This window comes from Tachypleus tridentatus, chromosome 2 (assembly GCF_004210375.1).
Source record: "Tachypleus tridentatus isolate NWPU-2018 chromosome 2, ASM421037v1, whole genome shotgun sequence".
Lineage (NCBI taxonomy): Eukaryota > Metazoa > Arthropoda > Merostomata > Xiphosura > Limulidae > Tachypleus > Tachypleus tridentatus.
Genome location: NC_134826.1, coordinates 37,375,308 through 37,395,069, shown reverse-complemented (window position 1 = coordinate 37,395,069; position 19,762 = coordinate 37,375,308). Strand labels below are relative to the sequence as shown.

General features: G+C 34.8%; 1 protein-coding gene across 1 annotated transcript in view; it reads left to right on the top strand.

The window, feature by feature from the left end:
* Positions 1 to 2,465: 2,465 nt before the first annotated feature.
* The window catches only part of LOC143241040 (aquaporin-7-like), a 43,095-nt gene continuing 25,798 nt past the window's right edge, over positions 2,466 to 19,762 (top strand). The window contains exon 1 of the mRNA XM_076484498.1: positions 2,466 to 2,677. Coding sequence (XP_076340613.1) covers positions 2,579 to 2,677 — 99 coding nt within the window. The 5' untranslated portion in view covers positions 2,466 to 2,578. The remainder of the gene's footprint in view (positions 2,678 to 19,762) is intronic.

The window sequence follows — 19,762 nt, the reverse complement described above, 5'->3', positions numbered from 1 at the left end:
TACAGAAATACTGCATACTTGTCTGAAGAGGTTATACTTTCGTTTTACGGATCACTGGTTAGGCTGCATTTAACACACTTTATTGTGTTTAGCTTCGAGTTCCTTATCTTAAAAAGGATATTGTTGTTGGAAAGGGTTCAGAGAAGAGTTACTAGAGTGGCGGCTGGGATGGAGGGTTATCATACGAGAAAAAGATAAGATCTCTAAAATTGTTTTATCTTGAAAAAAGGAAGAGTTAGAGGGGACCTGATTGAAGTGTTTATAATTGTAAAGGGAATTGGTAGTGTTAATGTATCATCTTCATTCATAGTTAACGGCAAGACTAATAGGACTTGGATTAGGGTTACAAATTTTGACAGAGTATGAGTCATGTTCATTTTTCTAATAATATGGTCGCTCTTTGGAATAAATTGATCATGAATTTTGTGGAGGCAGTGAATTTAAGTAAGTTTAAGAAAAAGCGAAGTAACTATCTGAATTAAAAAGGCTAGCTTTAAGATTTTTATTTATTTGCTTATTTACTAGCTTTAGTTTATCTTAGAGGCTGGAACAGCCAAGATGGGCCAATAGGTCCCTTGTTATCCCTAAACATTATGTTATGTTATGTGGGAAAAGACGTTTACAAGAGCGATTGTAAGTTTTTGCTTTTGGCATTTAAACAGCAGATTTTTTCTTCATTCAATAATGCAGTTTTACTTCTGGGTCAGCATCCGCGTACTATAGAGTTGAAATGTAGCTTTTCATTATTCAGAACCATTCTTAACCATCGTATCTTCAAATTACATGCAGAAAAAGTTAATAAATGCGCTTCGTTTTTAACCAGTGCTTGTTTTAACCATAAATAATAGGATATAATGCATGTAATATATAAAAGTAATCCGTCCCAGGGTATATACCTTGTTATACACAATCTGTCACAATATATATATGCCACATAAGTAATTAAAGTAGCCCAGTATATTTCTTCTATAAGTAGTTTAATGTAATAATATAACATATGACTAACCCAACAAAACAATGAAATATACTTTATTAGTGAATATGAATACTTCTTATCTTTAACATCAAGTAACAGCTCAAATATATAACCCTTCATTTCTTGTATTGAAACAAAGTAAAATGACGATTTTCGTACACTTAAAATGAATTAGTTTTATTGCTGTAAGTGCATACGATAATGATGTGTGCTCTCAATGATATTATATAATTTGTATGTACAGTGGTCGATGAGAAAGATAATTACTGATGTACAAAAGTTCATAGCTGAGGGAACTATAATCTATAATAATAGGTGTGAGAATGGTACAATGCATATGGGTGAATCTGAGAAACAAATACATCGGTTACTTGATTGACTTGTTGATAAAAAATACTGTGGACTCAGAATAAATGCTAACCAAATACTTATGGTACTCTACGGACTAAAAATACGGACCTTGTCTTTTGAAATACAACAAAAGTTGAGATAATTCTAAATTTAAAATTACAGACGAATGATAAATATCAGCTAAAATCAACTTCTTTTTTTTTACAATATGGTTTGTGTATCAATGGATAAGAAGACTTAAAGTGAATAATTAAGTTGTCGGCAATTAATTCCAGTACATTTCATAGAACTCACAATTTGTTAATAAAAAGTATAATAAAATATGGTTATTTATAAAACGGACTTTAACGTGAGAAATAAACAAAGTAAGGTAGAGTAGTTACCACAATTAAAATACAATTTATCCGCAGCGTAAGGATAAAAAAGTATATTACATTTTGCATGATACAAACTACTGCTTAAGGAACGAATCCTGTGCAAATTGTAACAGATTTTGCTAAGCATTGTTGGATTAACTGCTGAAGTTGACAATTCTACTAAAGGATACATATTTGTTAGACCATTTTTGTTTTGTTGGTCAATAAATGGACGTATTTTAAAGAAGTTCATTGCTTTGCTACGACATTAAGAAAATCGCACTATAAGACACTTTTTAGAAATAAAAATAGAAAAAAAAGCAACCTCCTTCTCTTCAGTAAATACTTTATTTTATTAATTAAAATAAACGATAAGCAGCTAGTACTATTTGCTTTTGCAAATGATGCTAGTCTTATATGGTGTTATTTCGTAGTTTTTTGTAATGTTGTTATGTAGACATTCCTTTGCTTTACAGAGAGGTGCAAGTATGTTTGCTGATAACTAAAGATAGGCACATACAATTAGTAGTGTTAAAATGCAGAGTTCGAGGAAAAATAGTGCTGATCAAATATTACTCATCATTTTGTTCCTCAAACATCATTAATATCATATATTGAGACTCATCAGGGCCTTCTGTAAACATCTTAGTATATGTTTCAACAAGGTTACCGAGCATTTCATATCCCCTGTGTTGTGTTTATCAAACGTCACTGGAAAGTTTTAACATAAACACATGGTATTATGTAATTCCGTGTGAGAGATATTCATTGGTTATAAGGCAGCTTGGCAAACGTGATAAATTATAAATGTTATGTAGTCAATCAAGAGCATCGCGAAACAAATCTAGTTCCTCTGAAAATAACGTTAACTTTCAATTGAGCGATTTTCTACATCATGGCGAAAGTTCCATATCGATGGTTAAGAAGATTTAAAGTGAAGAATCAAGCTGTCCGTGAGTTTCTAGCAGAGTTTTTCGGCACTTTTATACTGATTGTAGGTATAAAACAGCATATAGTTTGATTTAACAATTATTTATATGGAAACTGCGGTTGTGCAAAATGAAGTAATATTTATAAATGATCAGTGAAAAATTATAACTTTAATTTCTCGTGTTGCTTTAAAACCCACTCTAGTTCTATAATAAACAGAAACTATTATTTCAAAAACTAAAAAAAAATATTTTGTCTTATCTTATAATATTTCTTGTATTTTTCTCTAACTTTAAGCTTTTGTTATTCAAAGCATATTTCATCAGTTTACTATTACCATTGCGAATGTTAGAATATAGAAATTATGCAAGATATTGTTTGGATCAGAAACAGTTGCGTTCTATATAAGTAGTACACATATATTTAACAAAATGACTTAACATGAGATGAATCGAGCATCGTAATCCTACAATAACGAATTGTAATACGTATCAGAATAATTAGTGTTACGTGGATCAAAAACAAGTTTACAGACTTATAATGCAGTAAACTGGAGTTCGATTCTGCGCGGTAGACGTAGGTAAATCATCGTATAGCTTTCTTACCCCTCACAACAAGAACAGATTACTAACTGGATCTACAATATAAGTTTGGCCGAGACAGAAGCTGATATTTGTTTGTTTTTAACTTTGCAAAATAAAGTAGCTAATATCCTTCATTCTGAAGACTCTTAGTGGTTGAGCACAGATAGATTAAAAACAAATAAAGAAAGTTTATTCTCTATATTTCTGCATGGATCGCTAAGTAATGTAAGAAAAAGATTTAATTCCAAAGTTGAATCGTAGTGGTAAGCCAGGTTTCCATACATGTAGTGATCACAGCATAGTTTGTTTTTGTTTGTTTTGAATTTCGTGCAAAGCTAGTCGAGGACTATCTGCGCTAGCCGTCCCTAATTTAGCAGTGTAAGACTAGAGGGAAGCCAGTTAGTCATTACCACCCATCACCAACTCTTGGGATACTCTTTTAACGACGAATAGTGGAATTGACTGTAAAATTATAACGCCCCCACGGCTAAAAGGGCGAGCATGTTTGGTGCGACAGGGATTCGAAATCGCGACCTTCAGATTACTAGTCGAACGTCTTAACCCACCTGGCCAAAGCACAGCACACAGAACCTACGGTGTAACTTTGAGTTGAACTACAAAGGGACAGAAACAAAATTGAAAAAGAAAGAAATTTTCGAAGGTATGAAATGTTTGATTCAAATATCTTGAAGGATATACAGGTATAAACGTAATTTATGATATGGTAAAAATTAGATCACCAAAAATGATTTGTACTTTTGTATTACATAATTTCTATTTGTGCACAGATGAGATGTTATTAAATTTCAAATTGAAATTAGCTGTATGTGAAATGTACAAAAATTTACCTGAGGAAATACATTAGAATTTTATTGATTTTTGTTGTTAATCGCAAAACTACACAATGGACTATCTGCGCTGCGCTAACCATGGGTATTGAATCTCGGTTTTTATAGTTATTTATGTTCGAACTTATCACTAGGATACCGGGGTGAGGGCAAATATATTAGAAATAAGTATACTTAAAATAAAAGTATTTATATTTTTATGACTTCTGTACCTAATTTCTAAGTCGTAGCCAGCAAGCAACACCCTACAACTCATCTTCTATACTAAGGGATTAACCTTCACTCTTATAACACACCTACAGATTAAAGTTAAATAATATTATGTGGTATCATTCGGATTTGAAACCAGCTCGGTAACTACAAAGCTCTTCGATTCAAAATAAAAGTGCTTAAAAACACACTTTTTTTTGTAAATGATTACAACCTCTCTTATTATTGGAGTATATAAGCATCTTCTATCACAAAATTGTGTGACGTTATAATGCCCTCCTTTAGCTTTGCTCGAAATTCAAACGAAACCATACCTTCATAATTACATAACACGAAATTATTTCATATGTTTGGTTTGTTTGTTTCTGAATTTCGTGCAAAGCTACACGAGGGCTACCTGCGCTAGCCGTCCCAAATTTAACAGTGTAAGACTACAGGAAAGGAAGATAATCATTACCACTCAACTCCAACTCTTGGGCTACTCTTTTATCAACGAATAGTGGGATTGACCGTCACTTGATAACGCCCCACGGCTTAAAGGGCAAACATGCTTGGTGTGACGGGGATTCGAACCCGCAACCTTCAGATTACGAGTCGAGTGCCCTAACCACCTTACCATGCCGAGCTGTACGATTTCACAGAAAGACAAATAACTTTAGGACATAGTTCGACGTGAACTTAAAAGTTCTCTGTTTTAAACATGGATCAGTGGTAAGTCCTAAAGAGTATAGCGTTAAATATCAGGTTTAGATAACTTTGGTTTTATAAACTACACAAAGGACAAGCTTTGTTGTGATCATCATTGTTATAAGATCCACACTTGTAACTTTATAAACCCTCGAACTGACCTCTGAGTTACCGACGTCTTCGTTTTTTTTTTTGGCTACGATGTTACTAAACATCTAAAACAGAGAAAATTAGAAATTTGTTAATTTCTTCTATGAATATATCGCACTTATGGCGATTCTGAATAAGGCCACCATGACGAACCATTTTCTATATGAATCTATAATACTCAACTAAATGCGTAGTTGTCACTGTCTTATATTTAAATTCTCTAAGATGGTGAGTGTACCCGTGTAACATTGGTTTTCATCTATATTTTTTCTATCTTAAAAGCATTTACAGCATGTAAAATTAAGAAAACATACACACTTGTTTGGCTTCTTTTATAACCTTGATAAAGTGTTCTTTCTTCTTCTATTCGTCAAGTAACATTTGACGCGACCTTGTTATGTGTTGATGTTTGAAACAAATATTAGTTCATTAATAGGGTACTTGAGCTTTTTTTCCTCATAGATAAGCTTTATGTAAGACAACTAGACAAAATAATGAAACTAAATCTCTGAATGAAAAAACTTCTTATGTGAGAAATAGTCCTTGAATATGAAAGCCAGATGACAAATGGGTGAGCATGAGACTTTTCTCTTTCTCATAATTCTAAGTATGCGATTTACATTGAGTTGTAAACAGAATTCTGTGTCATCATTTTTGTCGATGATTAGCCATACCCAAAAAATAAATTAAATGAGGTCGAACGGTTTGAGAAAAAAACAAATTATAAAGTGGCTTTAAAAGGTTTTCGGTTGTTGTTATTTAATAACTGTTTACTGTATGAGAAATACCAAGTATTACTGTCCTGTCAGGTCATCCCTTAAATAATGTCCGATTTTAGGTTCAGAAAAAGAGAAATGATTTCAAAAGCTTTTAATGTTATTTAATCAATAATGTATGTTCTATTATTAATAATTACACACTGCTAATGATTTACAAGCTTCTGAATGCCACTTCTATAAAATTATTGGGGTTTGGAGGAAATGAATGTAGAGACGGTAGTTTTGACATCTTTATGTGTTTCAAGCTCTTTTCCATCACGATAGTTCTGCAAACTTCGGAATAGATGATAATCAGATGGGGCAAGGCCTGGAGAATAAGTGGGATGTGAAAGTTTTTCCCAGTCGAGCTATTCAATCTTTACAGATGTGATCCTTGCTGTATGGGACAGTGCAACATTAAAGCGCTTTAACTGTTCACAATAGAAGTCTGATGTAATTGTTACAATGAGTGCCAGAATCTCAAAGTGGATCACACCAACAATGTTCAAACAAATGATTTACAAGATTTTTTTTAGGGCGAAAGTCCATTTTTGGTTGTGCTTTAGCCAGTCTATCTGCACTGAGCCATTGTCTGCAGCACTTGACATTTTTATAATATATCCATTTTTCATCTCCAGTCACTAATCTGTCCAAAAAGGATGAGTTACGTTCACGAGAGTGCAGAGAAGTACAAATATCCACTCTTTCTCTATGATTGGTTTCTGTCAAATCATGGAGAACCCATTTTCCAAGTTTTGACACCTTTCTAAGCTGTTGCAGATGACGGTGTACTGTTGAATGGGTTCAATAAAGCCTCTGTGCTAGTCCCTCAATTGTTACAGCACAATTTTCATCAAGTGCAGGGATGAGCTGAATGTGGCACATCACTTAAGCTGTAGTCACCTGATCTGAACTTCTCAAACCACTTTCGACACTTTCTTTCATTGAGGGACTCCGCACCATAAACACCTCGAATGTTTCGTGTAGTTTCTGCTGCACTATTGCCTTTTTTAAACTCATAAAGCCTTTCATGCTTAAATGTGCTCCTCAGACACATCCATCTTCAAAAAGAGTTATTTGATTAATGATCTGAAAAAGTGGAATTGGATTAGTTTCTTTTGTTTGTATGAACATTTTTATACACGTCCTACTACATAATTTAGTCATTAAAACAATTTACAATGACAGAAATGATGATGCACTTTCTGTATTAAATTTTTAGACATTACTTATGGGGTGACCTGATATATAAAAAGAAAACTATAACTTAAAACCTTGTGACAAATATTATTCATGAAAAACTGTCACCCAGTGGCTCAGTGGTAAACTTGTGGATTATACGTTAAAATTGAGCTTCAATACTCGCGGTTGGCACAATGCAGATAGCCCCTGTGTACTTTGGACTGAGAGATATAAAAAGCCTAAACACTTAAATATTGTACGTATAAAGGTATGTTTGTGGTGTATTAAAAAAATACTGATATCTGTGCCATATTTTGTTATGATTTATAGTACTTGTTGTGTGAATAATGAAATGTACATAAAAACAACATAAATGCTAAGTTTGAGTTACATTTAAAACCTTCATCACCATTACTTTTAGTTAGTTTTGAATCTGACCTATAATCCAGCACGGACTTCCAGTAAAACGTACTTCTAACGTAATACTTTAATCAAAGAATATATATTACCGCGTACTATATAATGCTTTGGTTTGTTTGTTTGTTTGTTTTGAATTTCGCGCAAAGCTACTCGAGGGCTATCTGTACTAGCCATCCCTAATTTAGCAGTGTAAGACTAGAGGGAAGGCAGCTAGTCATCACCGCCCACCGCCAACTCTTGGGATACTCTTACGAATAGTGAAATTGGCTGTAACATTATAACCTCCCCACGGCGAGCATGTTTGAGGCGATAGGGATTCGAACCCGCGATTCTCGGATTACGAGTCGAACGCCTTAACCCACCTGGCCATGTCAAGCCCTATATAATGCGTAAAACAAACCAATAAATGACGACTCTGCAATTATTTGGCTTTATATATGTATTATAACATAAAAACACAAACATCAAATATTAACTTATGTACAATAACTTGTAAACATGTAAAATATAAAGAAAATACATTATTTCTTGATAGATTCATGTATGAACTGTCTTTCCAATTCAACGTGATCACTTCAAACATAGTATGCTCAAATTCAGCTTCAAGTTATAGATTCAAAGTTTAAATTCACGCTAGATGCATTGCTACTTGACCTGAATTATTAAATTTGCTATCGTAAGTTCTTTAAGATGGCCAAAACGGAACAAAAAGAGATCTTATAATCCAGAAAAAAATTATATTCTACTGAGGTATTTCATTGTAATCGTTTATAAAAAAAATGACTGTTTACTGTTCCAATGTCAACTGTACCAAAACCCGTTGATATTTTCAGAACAGTTTTCAACCGTTCTCAGAAGCACAAGGCTTACACAAGCAACAAAAATTAAGTGTCATTCTTTACCCTAAACTTAGTCATTTTAGAGCTATAGACAAAAAACTAATAACAGAGTATAACAAAAACCTATGTTTAATATCTAGCTTCAAAAACTCTTTCGAGTTCGATGCAGAAAATAACTGTCTGAAATAGCCGTTCAAACTAAACCAAACCAAATTCCTCAAAAAACACTTTTCTCTTTGACACTAGCAGAAACTTACGATTATTTATCTATAACACAAAAAACTGTTACAGATAACGCGCGAGCGAAAAACCGTTAGTTAACGCCAGTGATCAGACGATACACCTACAACGAATAACAAGTTAGTTTTTACAAAAAAAATACTGTGTCGTAACATAGGCAAAGAATAAAACATTGTGTTTATTTGTTGTGAAGCTTTAAGTTGCACAATGGGCTATCTGTACTTTGCCTCTCCACCAGAATCGAACCAGAGTTTTAGCTTTATAAGCCCAAACATATGCTCAGTCATCGAAAGGGAAGGAATGCAATATAGAAAATAGTTGCCTTATTAAGAAAACAGGTGTATCGTTGTTTTTTATAAACAACAATAAACATAAAAATCGTACTTTTCCAACGATAATTTTATTACAAGAGATTTAATGATCTAAATTCTAACAGTGGTACTTATTGGTTATAGGTTAGAATATTTGAAGGATTAGAGAAATTATTATTACAGAAATCATTTTATCAAAAGACATTAAAACTGAGGTGTCTAACTCTTTGGTTGTTAATAGCAGACATGCATTAACAACAACGTTTAATAATAGGCAATAAGTTTTTAAGAATGAGACTGTCTCCAATGTCAAAATACAATAAAACTTTGTTTATTTAATAATTATAATTTACTGCATAAAGGCGATAACGCAGTAAGTCGTCGAATGTAGTGCTTGATGAAAAAGTTCCCAATTTCTACGAGATTTTATCTTTATACAGTAAATTATTAAGTAGAATTTTTTCTTATTCTGAGAGAGATGAACGTGTCATTTTTAAATGTATTTTTCTTCTAGTATACATTAGTTTTTCTTTAATGCATTCTGGTTTTAAAAAATGTTCTTCTCATCCTCACTGATCTAGATTATATTTTTCAAAAATAATTCCAATAACTCTGACTTACTTGACCTGAAATATTAAATTTGCTATCAGAAATATTTTAAGATGGCCAAAAAGGAACAAAAAGGGATCGTATAATTCAGAAAAATTATGTTCTACTGAGGTATTTCATTATAATCGCTTAGGCCTGGCATGGCCTAGCGCGTTAAGGCGTGCACTTCGTAATCTGAGGGTCGCGGGTTCGCGCCCGAGTCGCGCCAAACATGCTCGCCCTCCCAACCGTGGGGGCGTTATAAAGTGATGGTCAATCCCACTATTCGTTGGTAAAAGAGTAGCCCAAGAGTTGGCGGTGGGTGGTGATGACTAGCTGCCTTCCCTCTGGTCTTACACTGCTAAATTAGGGACGGCTAGCACAGATAGCCCTCGAGTAGCTTTGTGCGAAATTACAAAACAAACAAACAATGTAATCGCTTATTTAAAAAAAAAATTATGACGATATGGAGTAAGAACTAATAAGCGTTACAACAAATATGTATCCGTCTAACAATGATTTTTGGATGTAATGTTTTTATCTTACACACAAATTGTTGTACTTTCCCTAGCTTCTTAACCGCACTCGTGTTCTTTAAGAAATGACATGACGTTTATTACGCTACAACCCTACTCATTCTCAGTACAGATATGACTTTGCGAATTTTTATAATATATCCGGGAATGTTTCCAGAAATTTTCCTTTGTGATATATTAAAAAAAAAGTTTATAATGCTTAATAACGTACTTTAAACTGTGTGTATTATTTTATGACGTCTAAACTTACACTAAAACTGCTTTTAAATTATTTTGTACATTACATTGGATTAGAAGGGCAGAAATTCAACAAGCAGGATCAATGGAGTAAACCTGGATTTTATTTTATTAAATATATGTTCTTTTACGTTTTATGTAAAACATATTATTTCTCCTTTTTTGGTTAAGAAAAATGACAAGTGCTAACCCTTTCTCTCTCTTATTCTAGTACCAGGTTGTAGAGCAAGCGGTCTCTAAGTTTATGTTTTACACACAGGAGAGACAAAAACTGGAATTGCCTCAGTATCTACCCGTTGCGTATGGACTTTCACGGTTGGAATAGTTTTTAGGTTTCGTTTCGTTGTATGTATACATGCGCAAGTATCGCGTCTTTCTTAAAATCTTTATTGCAGAACAGGATGAAAAGTAAATATAATGCACTCCATAATCTCCCTGAATCGATAACTTTGAAGTGTTTAGAGCATGCCCGAAGGAAAATACATATAATTGTATTTGAGTCAATCAATGAAGTTGATTATTACTGTTATACAAGCCTACTGCTGAAAGTTGTCACAAAGAAAGCGTAAGAAAAAGGCCCGGCATGGCCAGGTGGGTTAAAGCGTTCGAATCGTAATCCGAGAGTCGCAGGTTCGAGTCCACGTCGCATCAAACATGCTCGACATTTCAGCCGTAGGGGCGTTATAATGTGACGGTTATTTCCACTATTCGTTGGTAAAGGAGTATCCCAACAGTTGGTGTTGGGTGGTGATGACTAGCTGCCTTCCCTCTAGTCTTACACTGCTTAATTGGGGATGGCTAGCGCAGATAACCCTCGTGTAGCTTTGCTCGAAATTCAAAACCAAACCACACAAAAAAATCGTAAGTAACAGAAGTTGAAGCCTTAAATAAATTTTTGTGCACTGCAAACAATTAAGCAAAAATTCCAATACGAATTATATTTACATTTGTTGTTCTTGGTAATACGGATATAAAGTAAAATCCTTTAATTAACTTCGTTTACCAAATTAACATTTTGAAAATATAACTGTTTCAACATGTACAAAATTTATTGTGCTATTTAAGCATTGAGATGATTTTATGAAAATTATTTTCGAGGTTTCAGAAATATACCTTTAAGTAAGATATTAAATTTGCGACAATATGGTTGTATGAAAATAATAAAAATTACCTGATTTACTATTCAAAAGTCGTCGCCTTAACTAGTTCTTATTTTGAGTGTCATATGCATAACGAAGTAAATTATGAACCATATTTCACGTGACGAAAAACTCAATAAAACATTCTTTTGAATGAAATTACAGTACTGTAAAAGTGTCATTGTGGATTATTATTATTATTTCATAGAAATTTCCTGGTTTGACGATTTGGGTGTAAAAAAAGACATGTCCGCAGAAATTAAAAATAAATATCCAAATAATCAATAATCTTTCTATATGGTATTGTTTTTACAAAGCATACTTAACGCATATTTTATAAACTAAATTAACGTAATTTTGTTTGTTTTATTATTTTCATACAACCATATTGTTGCAGAGGTGCCAAAAAAGACTCTACAAGTAGTTGCTAAAATCGATGACTACCTAATATGACTATTAAATATTAGTCATTTTTACTATTGTGTAGTCAGTTAAATAGTCAGGTGATGGTGGCAGGGATGCCTGGCAGGTAATAGATTTGACTGCTCTATGATAATCGTTAAGACTTTCGTTAGGTAGTCATTTTGACCAATGCTAACTACCTGACAAAAGTCTCATTGCCCATCTGCAAACCACTACAGAGTAGTCATGACATGGTCAGTGTAACCCTATTCGTCTAAGGAGCGGTTGTCATTATGACTATCCATTAACAACGGATTGTTGTCATTATGACTATCCAACGACCATGGAAGATAAGTCGTACTGACCCGGTCAGGACCACCTCTGCAATGTCACTGTTAGGCAAAGAGACCATCTTCAGTCTGTTGTGGTCAGCAGAACCGCCACTGAGCAGTCAACCCTGCACCCATCTAATGATTCAACCTAAGTCCCAGTAAACTGCCACCATCCTGAAAAATATAAAATACATTTTAGCAGCACCATTTTTATTCTAAACTGAACACAAGTGTACGTCAATATATTTGCACCAAAATAAAATTCAAAATGCAGCAATAATTTGAAAATAAACAACTGAACTTTATACTTGGCTTTTGAAAATTCACCCTGGATCAAATACACATGAGAAGTTACTATTACCAGACCTGATATAACCTTATGGCTTTGAACACTTTCCTCTTCCTTTGCCTTTGAACGTTTTGACAGATTTCCCGCTGCTAAGTTTTTTGACATTCAAGAGATCAAACAACTGAAGAACACATTTGTCTGCATCTTTATCAGATTTGGTAATTTTCCTGGACTCATCATAGAGCTTCAAAACAACTCTTTCAACAAAGTTGAAAGTTTTGAGTTTTGTTGGAAATGCAAAATTGAAGATATAAAAACTCCCTATATACATAGTGAATGCTTCTACAAAATCTTCAGTGGCACAAATATCAAAGCCATCAACATATAGTTTGAATTCCTGATCACAAAACTGAGAAATTGAACCACATTGAATGTATATACAACTCTCAGCAGGTTCCCTAACTTCAGTACCCACCATAATACTTTCACTTTCTTTTAGAAGAAAAGGAATACCAAGAATAGCAATACTAGATGCAACATCAGGCATGTGTGAGGACTGTTTTATAAGAAATGCTAGCAATGGATTATTTTCTAGTGATACGTTTCTGTCCTGCAGGTGAGAAGTTACAGAGTCCTTATATTGAGAAAGTTAGACACTCCTATTTCTGAATCATTTCCTAGCCGCTTAAGTTCATCCAACAGCTGTGTTGGTGATGCCACAAGGAAAGTATGATGCTCTATAAGTTCATTGACAGGAGTGTTGTCAATGGCCAGTTTCCTACGATCATGCAAATTTTTGTCCATAAGCAAGTCCACTTTACAAAGATTACCCTTTTTTCTACAATGCAGACAAGTTTTCATCCATTCCTTGTGTTTTTCGGTGGAAGTTTCATCCTCCCCAACTGGCTTTTCACACAAGTACTACAAGTTCTGAGATATGGTTTGGAGATGGGGGTTTCATCTGTTGCAGTTCTCGTCTTTATCTTTCTTTCTTGGACTATAGGCAATGATGAATTCTTCCGCTTTCTATTATTCTGGAATTTCTGACGAAGCCTCATCCTCCACAGCTCCTGCAATTAGAATTGACAGAAATAGTTCTATTGAGAATGAATAACAAAACTGCCCCGGTATAACTATAATTATTTTAAACAGTATTTCTTTTAAACCACTTTTGGCATTTTTCAGGTTTAATCTGAGAAACTGAAAGTCATCCACATACTGATTAATAAATCAGTTGTACGAGTTCATCTTGACAATGTATTCTCTTTAGCGTCAAATTAGTTGAGTTTCATTAGTTGAGTCATGTTACATCGTATACAAACAAAACAAACATTTCAAAGTATCAAAATAGTATTTTCCACAGCTCCTTCTTGGTAGATATAAGTACTTGTGTGTATTTTAAAAAATATAACTTCTCACAAAATTTTCGCTTGTTTCTTCACTAATGGCCCGGTATGGCCAAACGCGTTAAGGCGTGCGACTCGTAATCTGAGGGTCGCGGGTTCGTATCCCCGTCGCGCCAAACATGCTCGCCCTTTCAGCCGTGGGGGCGTTATAATGTGATGGCCAGTCCCACTATTTGTTGGTAAAAGAGTAGCCCAAGAGTTGGCGGTGGGTGGTGATGACTAGCTGCCTTCCCTCTAGTCTTACACTGCTAAATTAGGGACGGCTAGCACAGATAGCCCTCGAGTAGCTTTGTGCGAAATTCAAAAACAAACAAACAAACAAACAAAGTAATCTTCACTAATATTATGCAACACAAAAAATGCCATTTAATTTATTTTGTAACTAATGAACATATTTCTTGTAGAATACATTTACACCCCTACTAGTGGTGATATGGACATTCATGTATGTACTTTAGGACGAATTTTATTGGGCTCATTGGCTTTTGTGCTCATAAAGTCAAATGTATAGATAAAAGAATATATTTGTGATGAAAATATATTTCACAAAAAACATAACATAATACACATGTGGATAATACTTACACAAACACCTTGGGGTGTTAGATTTGGGACATCTGACAGCTGAGGGTAGCGCTTAAATATTTCATCCACTACTTGGTCATACTGCCTTGAAAGTTGGATATCTGGAAAAACAGAGGTTGGGCAGGCTATCAAGTACATATGAAGACATCTGAAGAGATATAATTGCAGATATAATTGCTTGTAATCAGAAATGGTACACATGGTATTCACTACACAGCAATTACAAGGTATTGTTGGAAACCTCAGTGTAGACTGCATTCAGTAAATTGAAGCGACCTTTCTCAACAGGCTTACCTTGTAACAACAGCAAAGCAGTAGATCTAGGCAGACTTGACAAATTTTCCAGTTTAAAGGGTACTGGCCAAGGCTTGAATACTAAAATGCTGACCAAAGAAAATATCAAATAGTTCAAAACACTTACAAATTGGGGTTGACTGATTGCAATGAAATACTAACTAAGGCCTAATTGTCCCAAGTGAAAGATGAAACTATTTCTCCAACAGATTGAAAGATCTGTTTGACATTCAATAGGACATATCCTACCATGATTATATGGACTGAATTTGCTCAGTACTGGGACCGGGTGAAGATGCACTCTGCTTGCTTGAAGGCACTTCAGGGTTTGGTGGATTCTGGCCCCAAATACATTTTTAATGGGTCTAAATTTGTAATAAAAAATTAACAATTGTAATTGTGCTATGTTAAATAATGTATACTGAACAATTTTACTTCTTTTCTTCGGAATAAAGTTTCCGCAGAGTGATTTCCAATGACTACATAAATGATTATAATCACTCAAATTTAAATGGGTCGCGCATTCTTACAAACGACTCACGACAACAGCTATCTCTCCGTCAGAGGCCTCAGCATTGGAAACCAGAGAAACGCGCAACTTTGCTCGTGGTTTTGGAATGTCAGACCATTGAACATCCACCCAGTCCTGCCAGTCTTCCATGTACACTTGAGCTGACAAGTTAGTAGCATCTACATCCAGATTTAGGTTGTCAGAAATCTTACTGGACAACAATCCTAGATCATCCACTGACACGACAATTCTTTTCATTGTAGGTAATGTGGTAGAATAAAACCATCTCTCTGGAATCTAAAAGTATGGTACTGATCAAAAATGATTTATACGTATACACATGCAGAAAAGTTGTCATTGAAGAACAACTACAAACACCAAAAAGTTACATTAAATTTCCATAAATTTAAAATCAACAGGACTGGTATAAATCAGCTAAATAAGTAATTTGTTTTTTTGCTTAACAAATAGTAGGCATTAAAAGGTGAAAGCAAATATAAGTAGTCTGACCTCAATAGATGGTGATGGTAGTTGTGATTTTGGTGCAAACATGCATGATACATATTAATATGACACAAATTCTCTCTGAAAATTTTCATGAAATTTGTACAAAAAGGCAGAAACAAATTTACATAAAATATGTCAAATCTTTTGATGAAATTTGTCATTGGAAGGTACACATCAAGTTACATAAAATAGGTTAAAATTTACAACTGATTACCGAGTTCTGTTTAAAATTTGTCATCATTCAGTCGTCACGAATGTAGTGATGTAGGATGATCATATGTTCACTTTTGTTCACATAACAAGGCAATGGATAATGATCATAAAGATCTGGAATACTCAGAAGTTCATAGCTTCTCATTGGCTTTACAATGTAACCATGAAAATGCCTGTGATAATCAACAGTTTGGTATATTTGACAATATAGAAAAAGGTTTTCCCCAAAGAACAAAGCAACAGATCACTGAAGAAAATTGAAGACTGTCTAATTCGTAGCTACTGACAATCATTGTCCCTGTGTTATATGTGAGGCAGTTGACTGTACAACCTGATGCTTTAGTGACAAAATCGCCTTCCCCAATAAATGCACTGACAAGATTTCGCTCTTCTCCGAGTGAATTCACAGGCAATCTGACAGGATTAGTCAGGTCAAAGGCATCTATTTTAAAAAATCCATTGCTTTCCAAATGTGAACAGAGTTTATACTGATGTCTCATTGCCATTGTTTTGGCTAGATTCCTCCTGTTTTTGGTACGTCTTGCAACATCAACAAAAAAAAATATGTTTGGCCTCAAATCTCATAGTCCACATATTCCTCAGTAGACCAAATCTGCGGGTCATCTCTGGGTAATGCAAAGTAAAATGTTCCTTTGGCTTGAGAGTTCTATTAGGAAATTTTTTTTCATAAAGAGAATGGAACTGTTGTATCACATCATTTAAGAATTCAATGCTTGCATATGACATTGGTGGACACATTATCAATTCTACCATATCTAGCTGAACCAAGAGAACTTCCCATTTGTTGTTCCCTTCTGGCACTGCATCACCCATCAGTAATGGAAATAACCTTAAGAGACACCAAACTTGCAGAGATTTTTGTTTAATGTGTACAAACCCTCTCAATATAACAAGCTTAGGTCTATTGATTTTATCAGTTCCTTTGTAGTGGAACTCTTTCACTTTGCCTGCAAGGTAGTGAAGGCTGAAGTATCCAGACAAGACATACTGATCTATGAGTAAAACTAAAATTTCTGACACCAAGCCAGATTAAAAAAGATCATGTAATATATCAGGTGATAGAGCATTTGCCACATGAAATTACTACAGAACGTTCAGGGACGATCAATTTTTAACTCCCTATGTACTTGACAAAGTCGGTTCAGCTTCGACCATTGCAACTTGGAAATTATAGGATGCAATATATCTCTCTAGACATTTTGAAATATCAGTCAACTTTTTTAAATCATCCTGAGTTACCATGCAGAATCTACATGATCTGAGAGCAGAAAATGATTCAAGAAACCCTCCAATAACATGGCTTCTCAAATTATTTGCAACAACAACAAGAGGTGCACCTCAGAATTTGAATGTTCTCTCTGGTTTGACAATGTCAATACCAATGTTTTCAAGAACAGATAGTTCTTCAATCAAAGGTCTCATCACTGTATTTAGCCCATGTTTTTTTTTTTACATTTTGGCTCTTCACCAAGATTGCTAAGAATATACAATGAAGCTGAGATCTCAAAGCAGGTTCAATATTGCCTAACTGATAGTAGAAAGCAACATATTTGTAAGCAGGAGCTCGTATTCCAGCCTGGTTTACAGCTGTAAACCCTTCAAAATAGAGAATGATTTGAAGGGCAAGGGGAGTTTCTTGCCAGAATGGATGGTTTTTGAAATGTTCACCATCAACGACATCTCTAAGACAATCATCAGCTGACTGGCGAGGATAAACAACCTGGCTAAAAATATCATCATGTTTAAGCAAACACTTCAGAGTATCTAATAAAGAAACTTACTGCATTGTGTCATGTTTCCCATCACCAGCAATTCCCAGTTCATACTCAACAGGTTTTACAAATGCCCACGAACCGACGGTGTATCCTTGGACTTGCCCTCAATCCAGCGAATAAAAACGTACTTCAAAATGCAAATTCATGTCACAACCTCCCCCCGGGGTGGCCAAAACCATTCATTGGCCAGACCTCAACCTAACTAACATATTCACCAAATTGGATAGAAATCCGAAAAGAATTGTGGACTGTAGAGTGAACACAACGAAATCAAATCTCTGCAGACGCATACGCATGCTAATGCGTGATCCATAGTATCCCCCGATTTTCGTAAAGGTATACAATTTTTGTTATTTTATCTACACAACTCGGTTGCTCATGACTCGATGCAATACCCCCCGGATCCTACATTTCTCTCACAGGTATGGATGTGGTATGGATTATGGGAGGGTTCCAAAGTCTGAGAAAGTTCCCTGGGAGCAAAGAAGGGAGAGGGGTTGGGGGAATATTTTGCAGGATCACAGGCCTTCTATTCATAGTGTACGGCCTGGCACTGGCTCCTATCTCGCACCATTCAATTTCAAAGTATAGAGTTCAAAATTTTAAATGCATTTTGCACCTAAAAAGATTTTTAGATAGTTTGTAATATTAAATTAAAGAAACACACATTAAATACAATATATGTTTCACTTTTTTGCTGTTTTCAAATGATTTGTCTTGCCGCCCTCATTTGTAACTCCATTGTTAGCTGTGTCAGTGGATCCCGCCATAATACACACGCCGCATAAAGTATGTACGCTTTAGCATTTATAGCTCTGCTGATTTATTAAAAATAAGGATTTATTATTTACGTATTATCGTATGTCATCTTTCATTATCAAAGGTCTACAAAATAATAACAGACGAGGTCTCTTTTAATGAGTATACAACTTTAACCTGTGTATCGGTGGCCGTAACAAATCGTTTCAGCAGCGGTGTAGTTGGCGCTAAATTTAACAGAGCAGCAACTTGGATCATTGCGGGCTTTTGATTCTACCACAGCATATACATTCAAGATACCAAATGTGTGCATTTGTGATGTCAAGACTTGGGAATGTTTTCGATTTCATACTTGCTTCAAAACATTACCTAAATATAAATATTCCTACTCTACTACTACTAAGCTACAGAAGTACAGACCTACACAATGTAACGCGCAACCATCCTTATTTACACATAACGAGTTGTACAAAAAAATACGGATGGATTCACTTCGGCTAATCTAGAAAGTTAAACATTCATATTCTTATATTGTTTTATTGAAACATAGTATAGGAAAATAAGACATAAACGATTAATATTTACCTGGATTTCTTCTTTCCGTCATCTGCGCGGTTGCATGGCAATTGTGCAATGTCAGTACAAGTTTCGGTCATTATAAATTTTATAAACGTCATATGTAATTCTCCAATGTGCGATAAAATATTGCTGTGTGTGATTTCTCCCCCCTTTGGGTTTATAGTGTTATTGCTACCTTCGGCTGCCGCTAAGGAGTGAACCGTGCCGTTTTCACTCCCCCCCCCCTGTGTATGTATTGTTGTATGTGAGCCCCTAAATCCCCACTCAACCACCTTGAGGAATGATCAACCTATCTCCACAAATAACATCTGCAGCCCTCCTTGCACAAGGAACTCCCGCCTTCAGATAAACTCGACCTGGTACACTCCTCTGGAAAAGAGATAGTCACCTAGTGTAGCTGCTTTCGATTTGTACTCGATTTGCGCTGCGGACCACTAGACGAATCGGATGCATTTCCCGGACGTGTAGTGTTAGCGCGAGTGTTAACCACGTGAGGAAGCTTATTTCAGTCATAACTTAAATCGTTGTGGATTGTAATAATAAATGTATTGATTATTGAATTTCATATTCGAATAATCCAACACACGCACACAACAATATAAAAACACAATTGTCAAATAAAACAGTGAAGAAATAGTAGTTGTCGATAAATAAGATTTATTTAGGTAGAATTTATTTTGTGTGAAAGAAATTTATCCCCTCCAAAGAAAAATAAAAGTAAATAAATAAATTCTTGCAAAGCTTAGC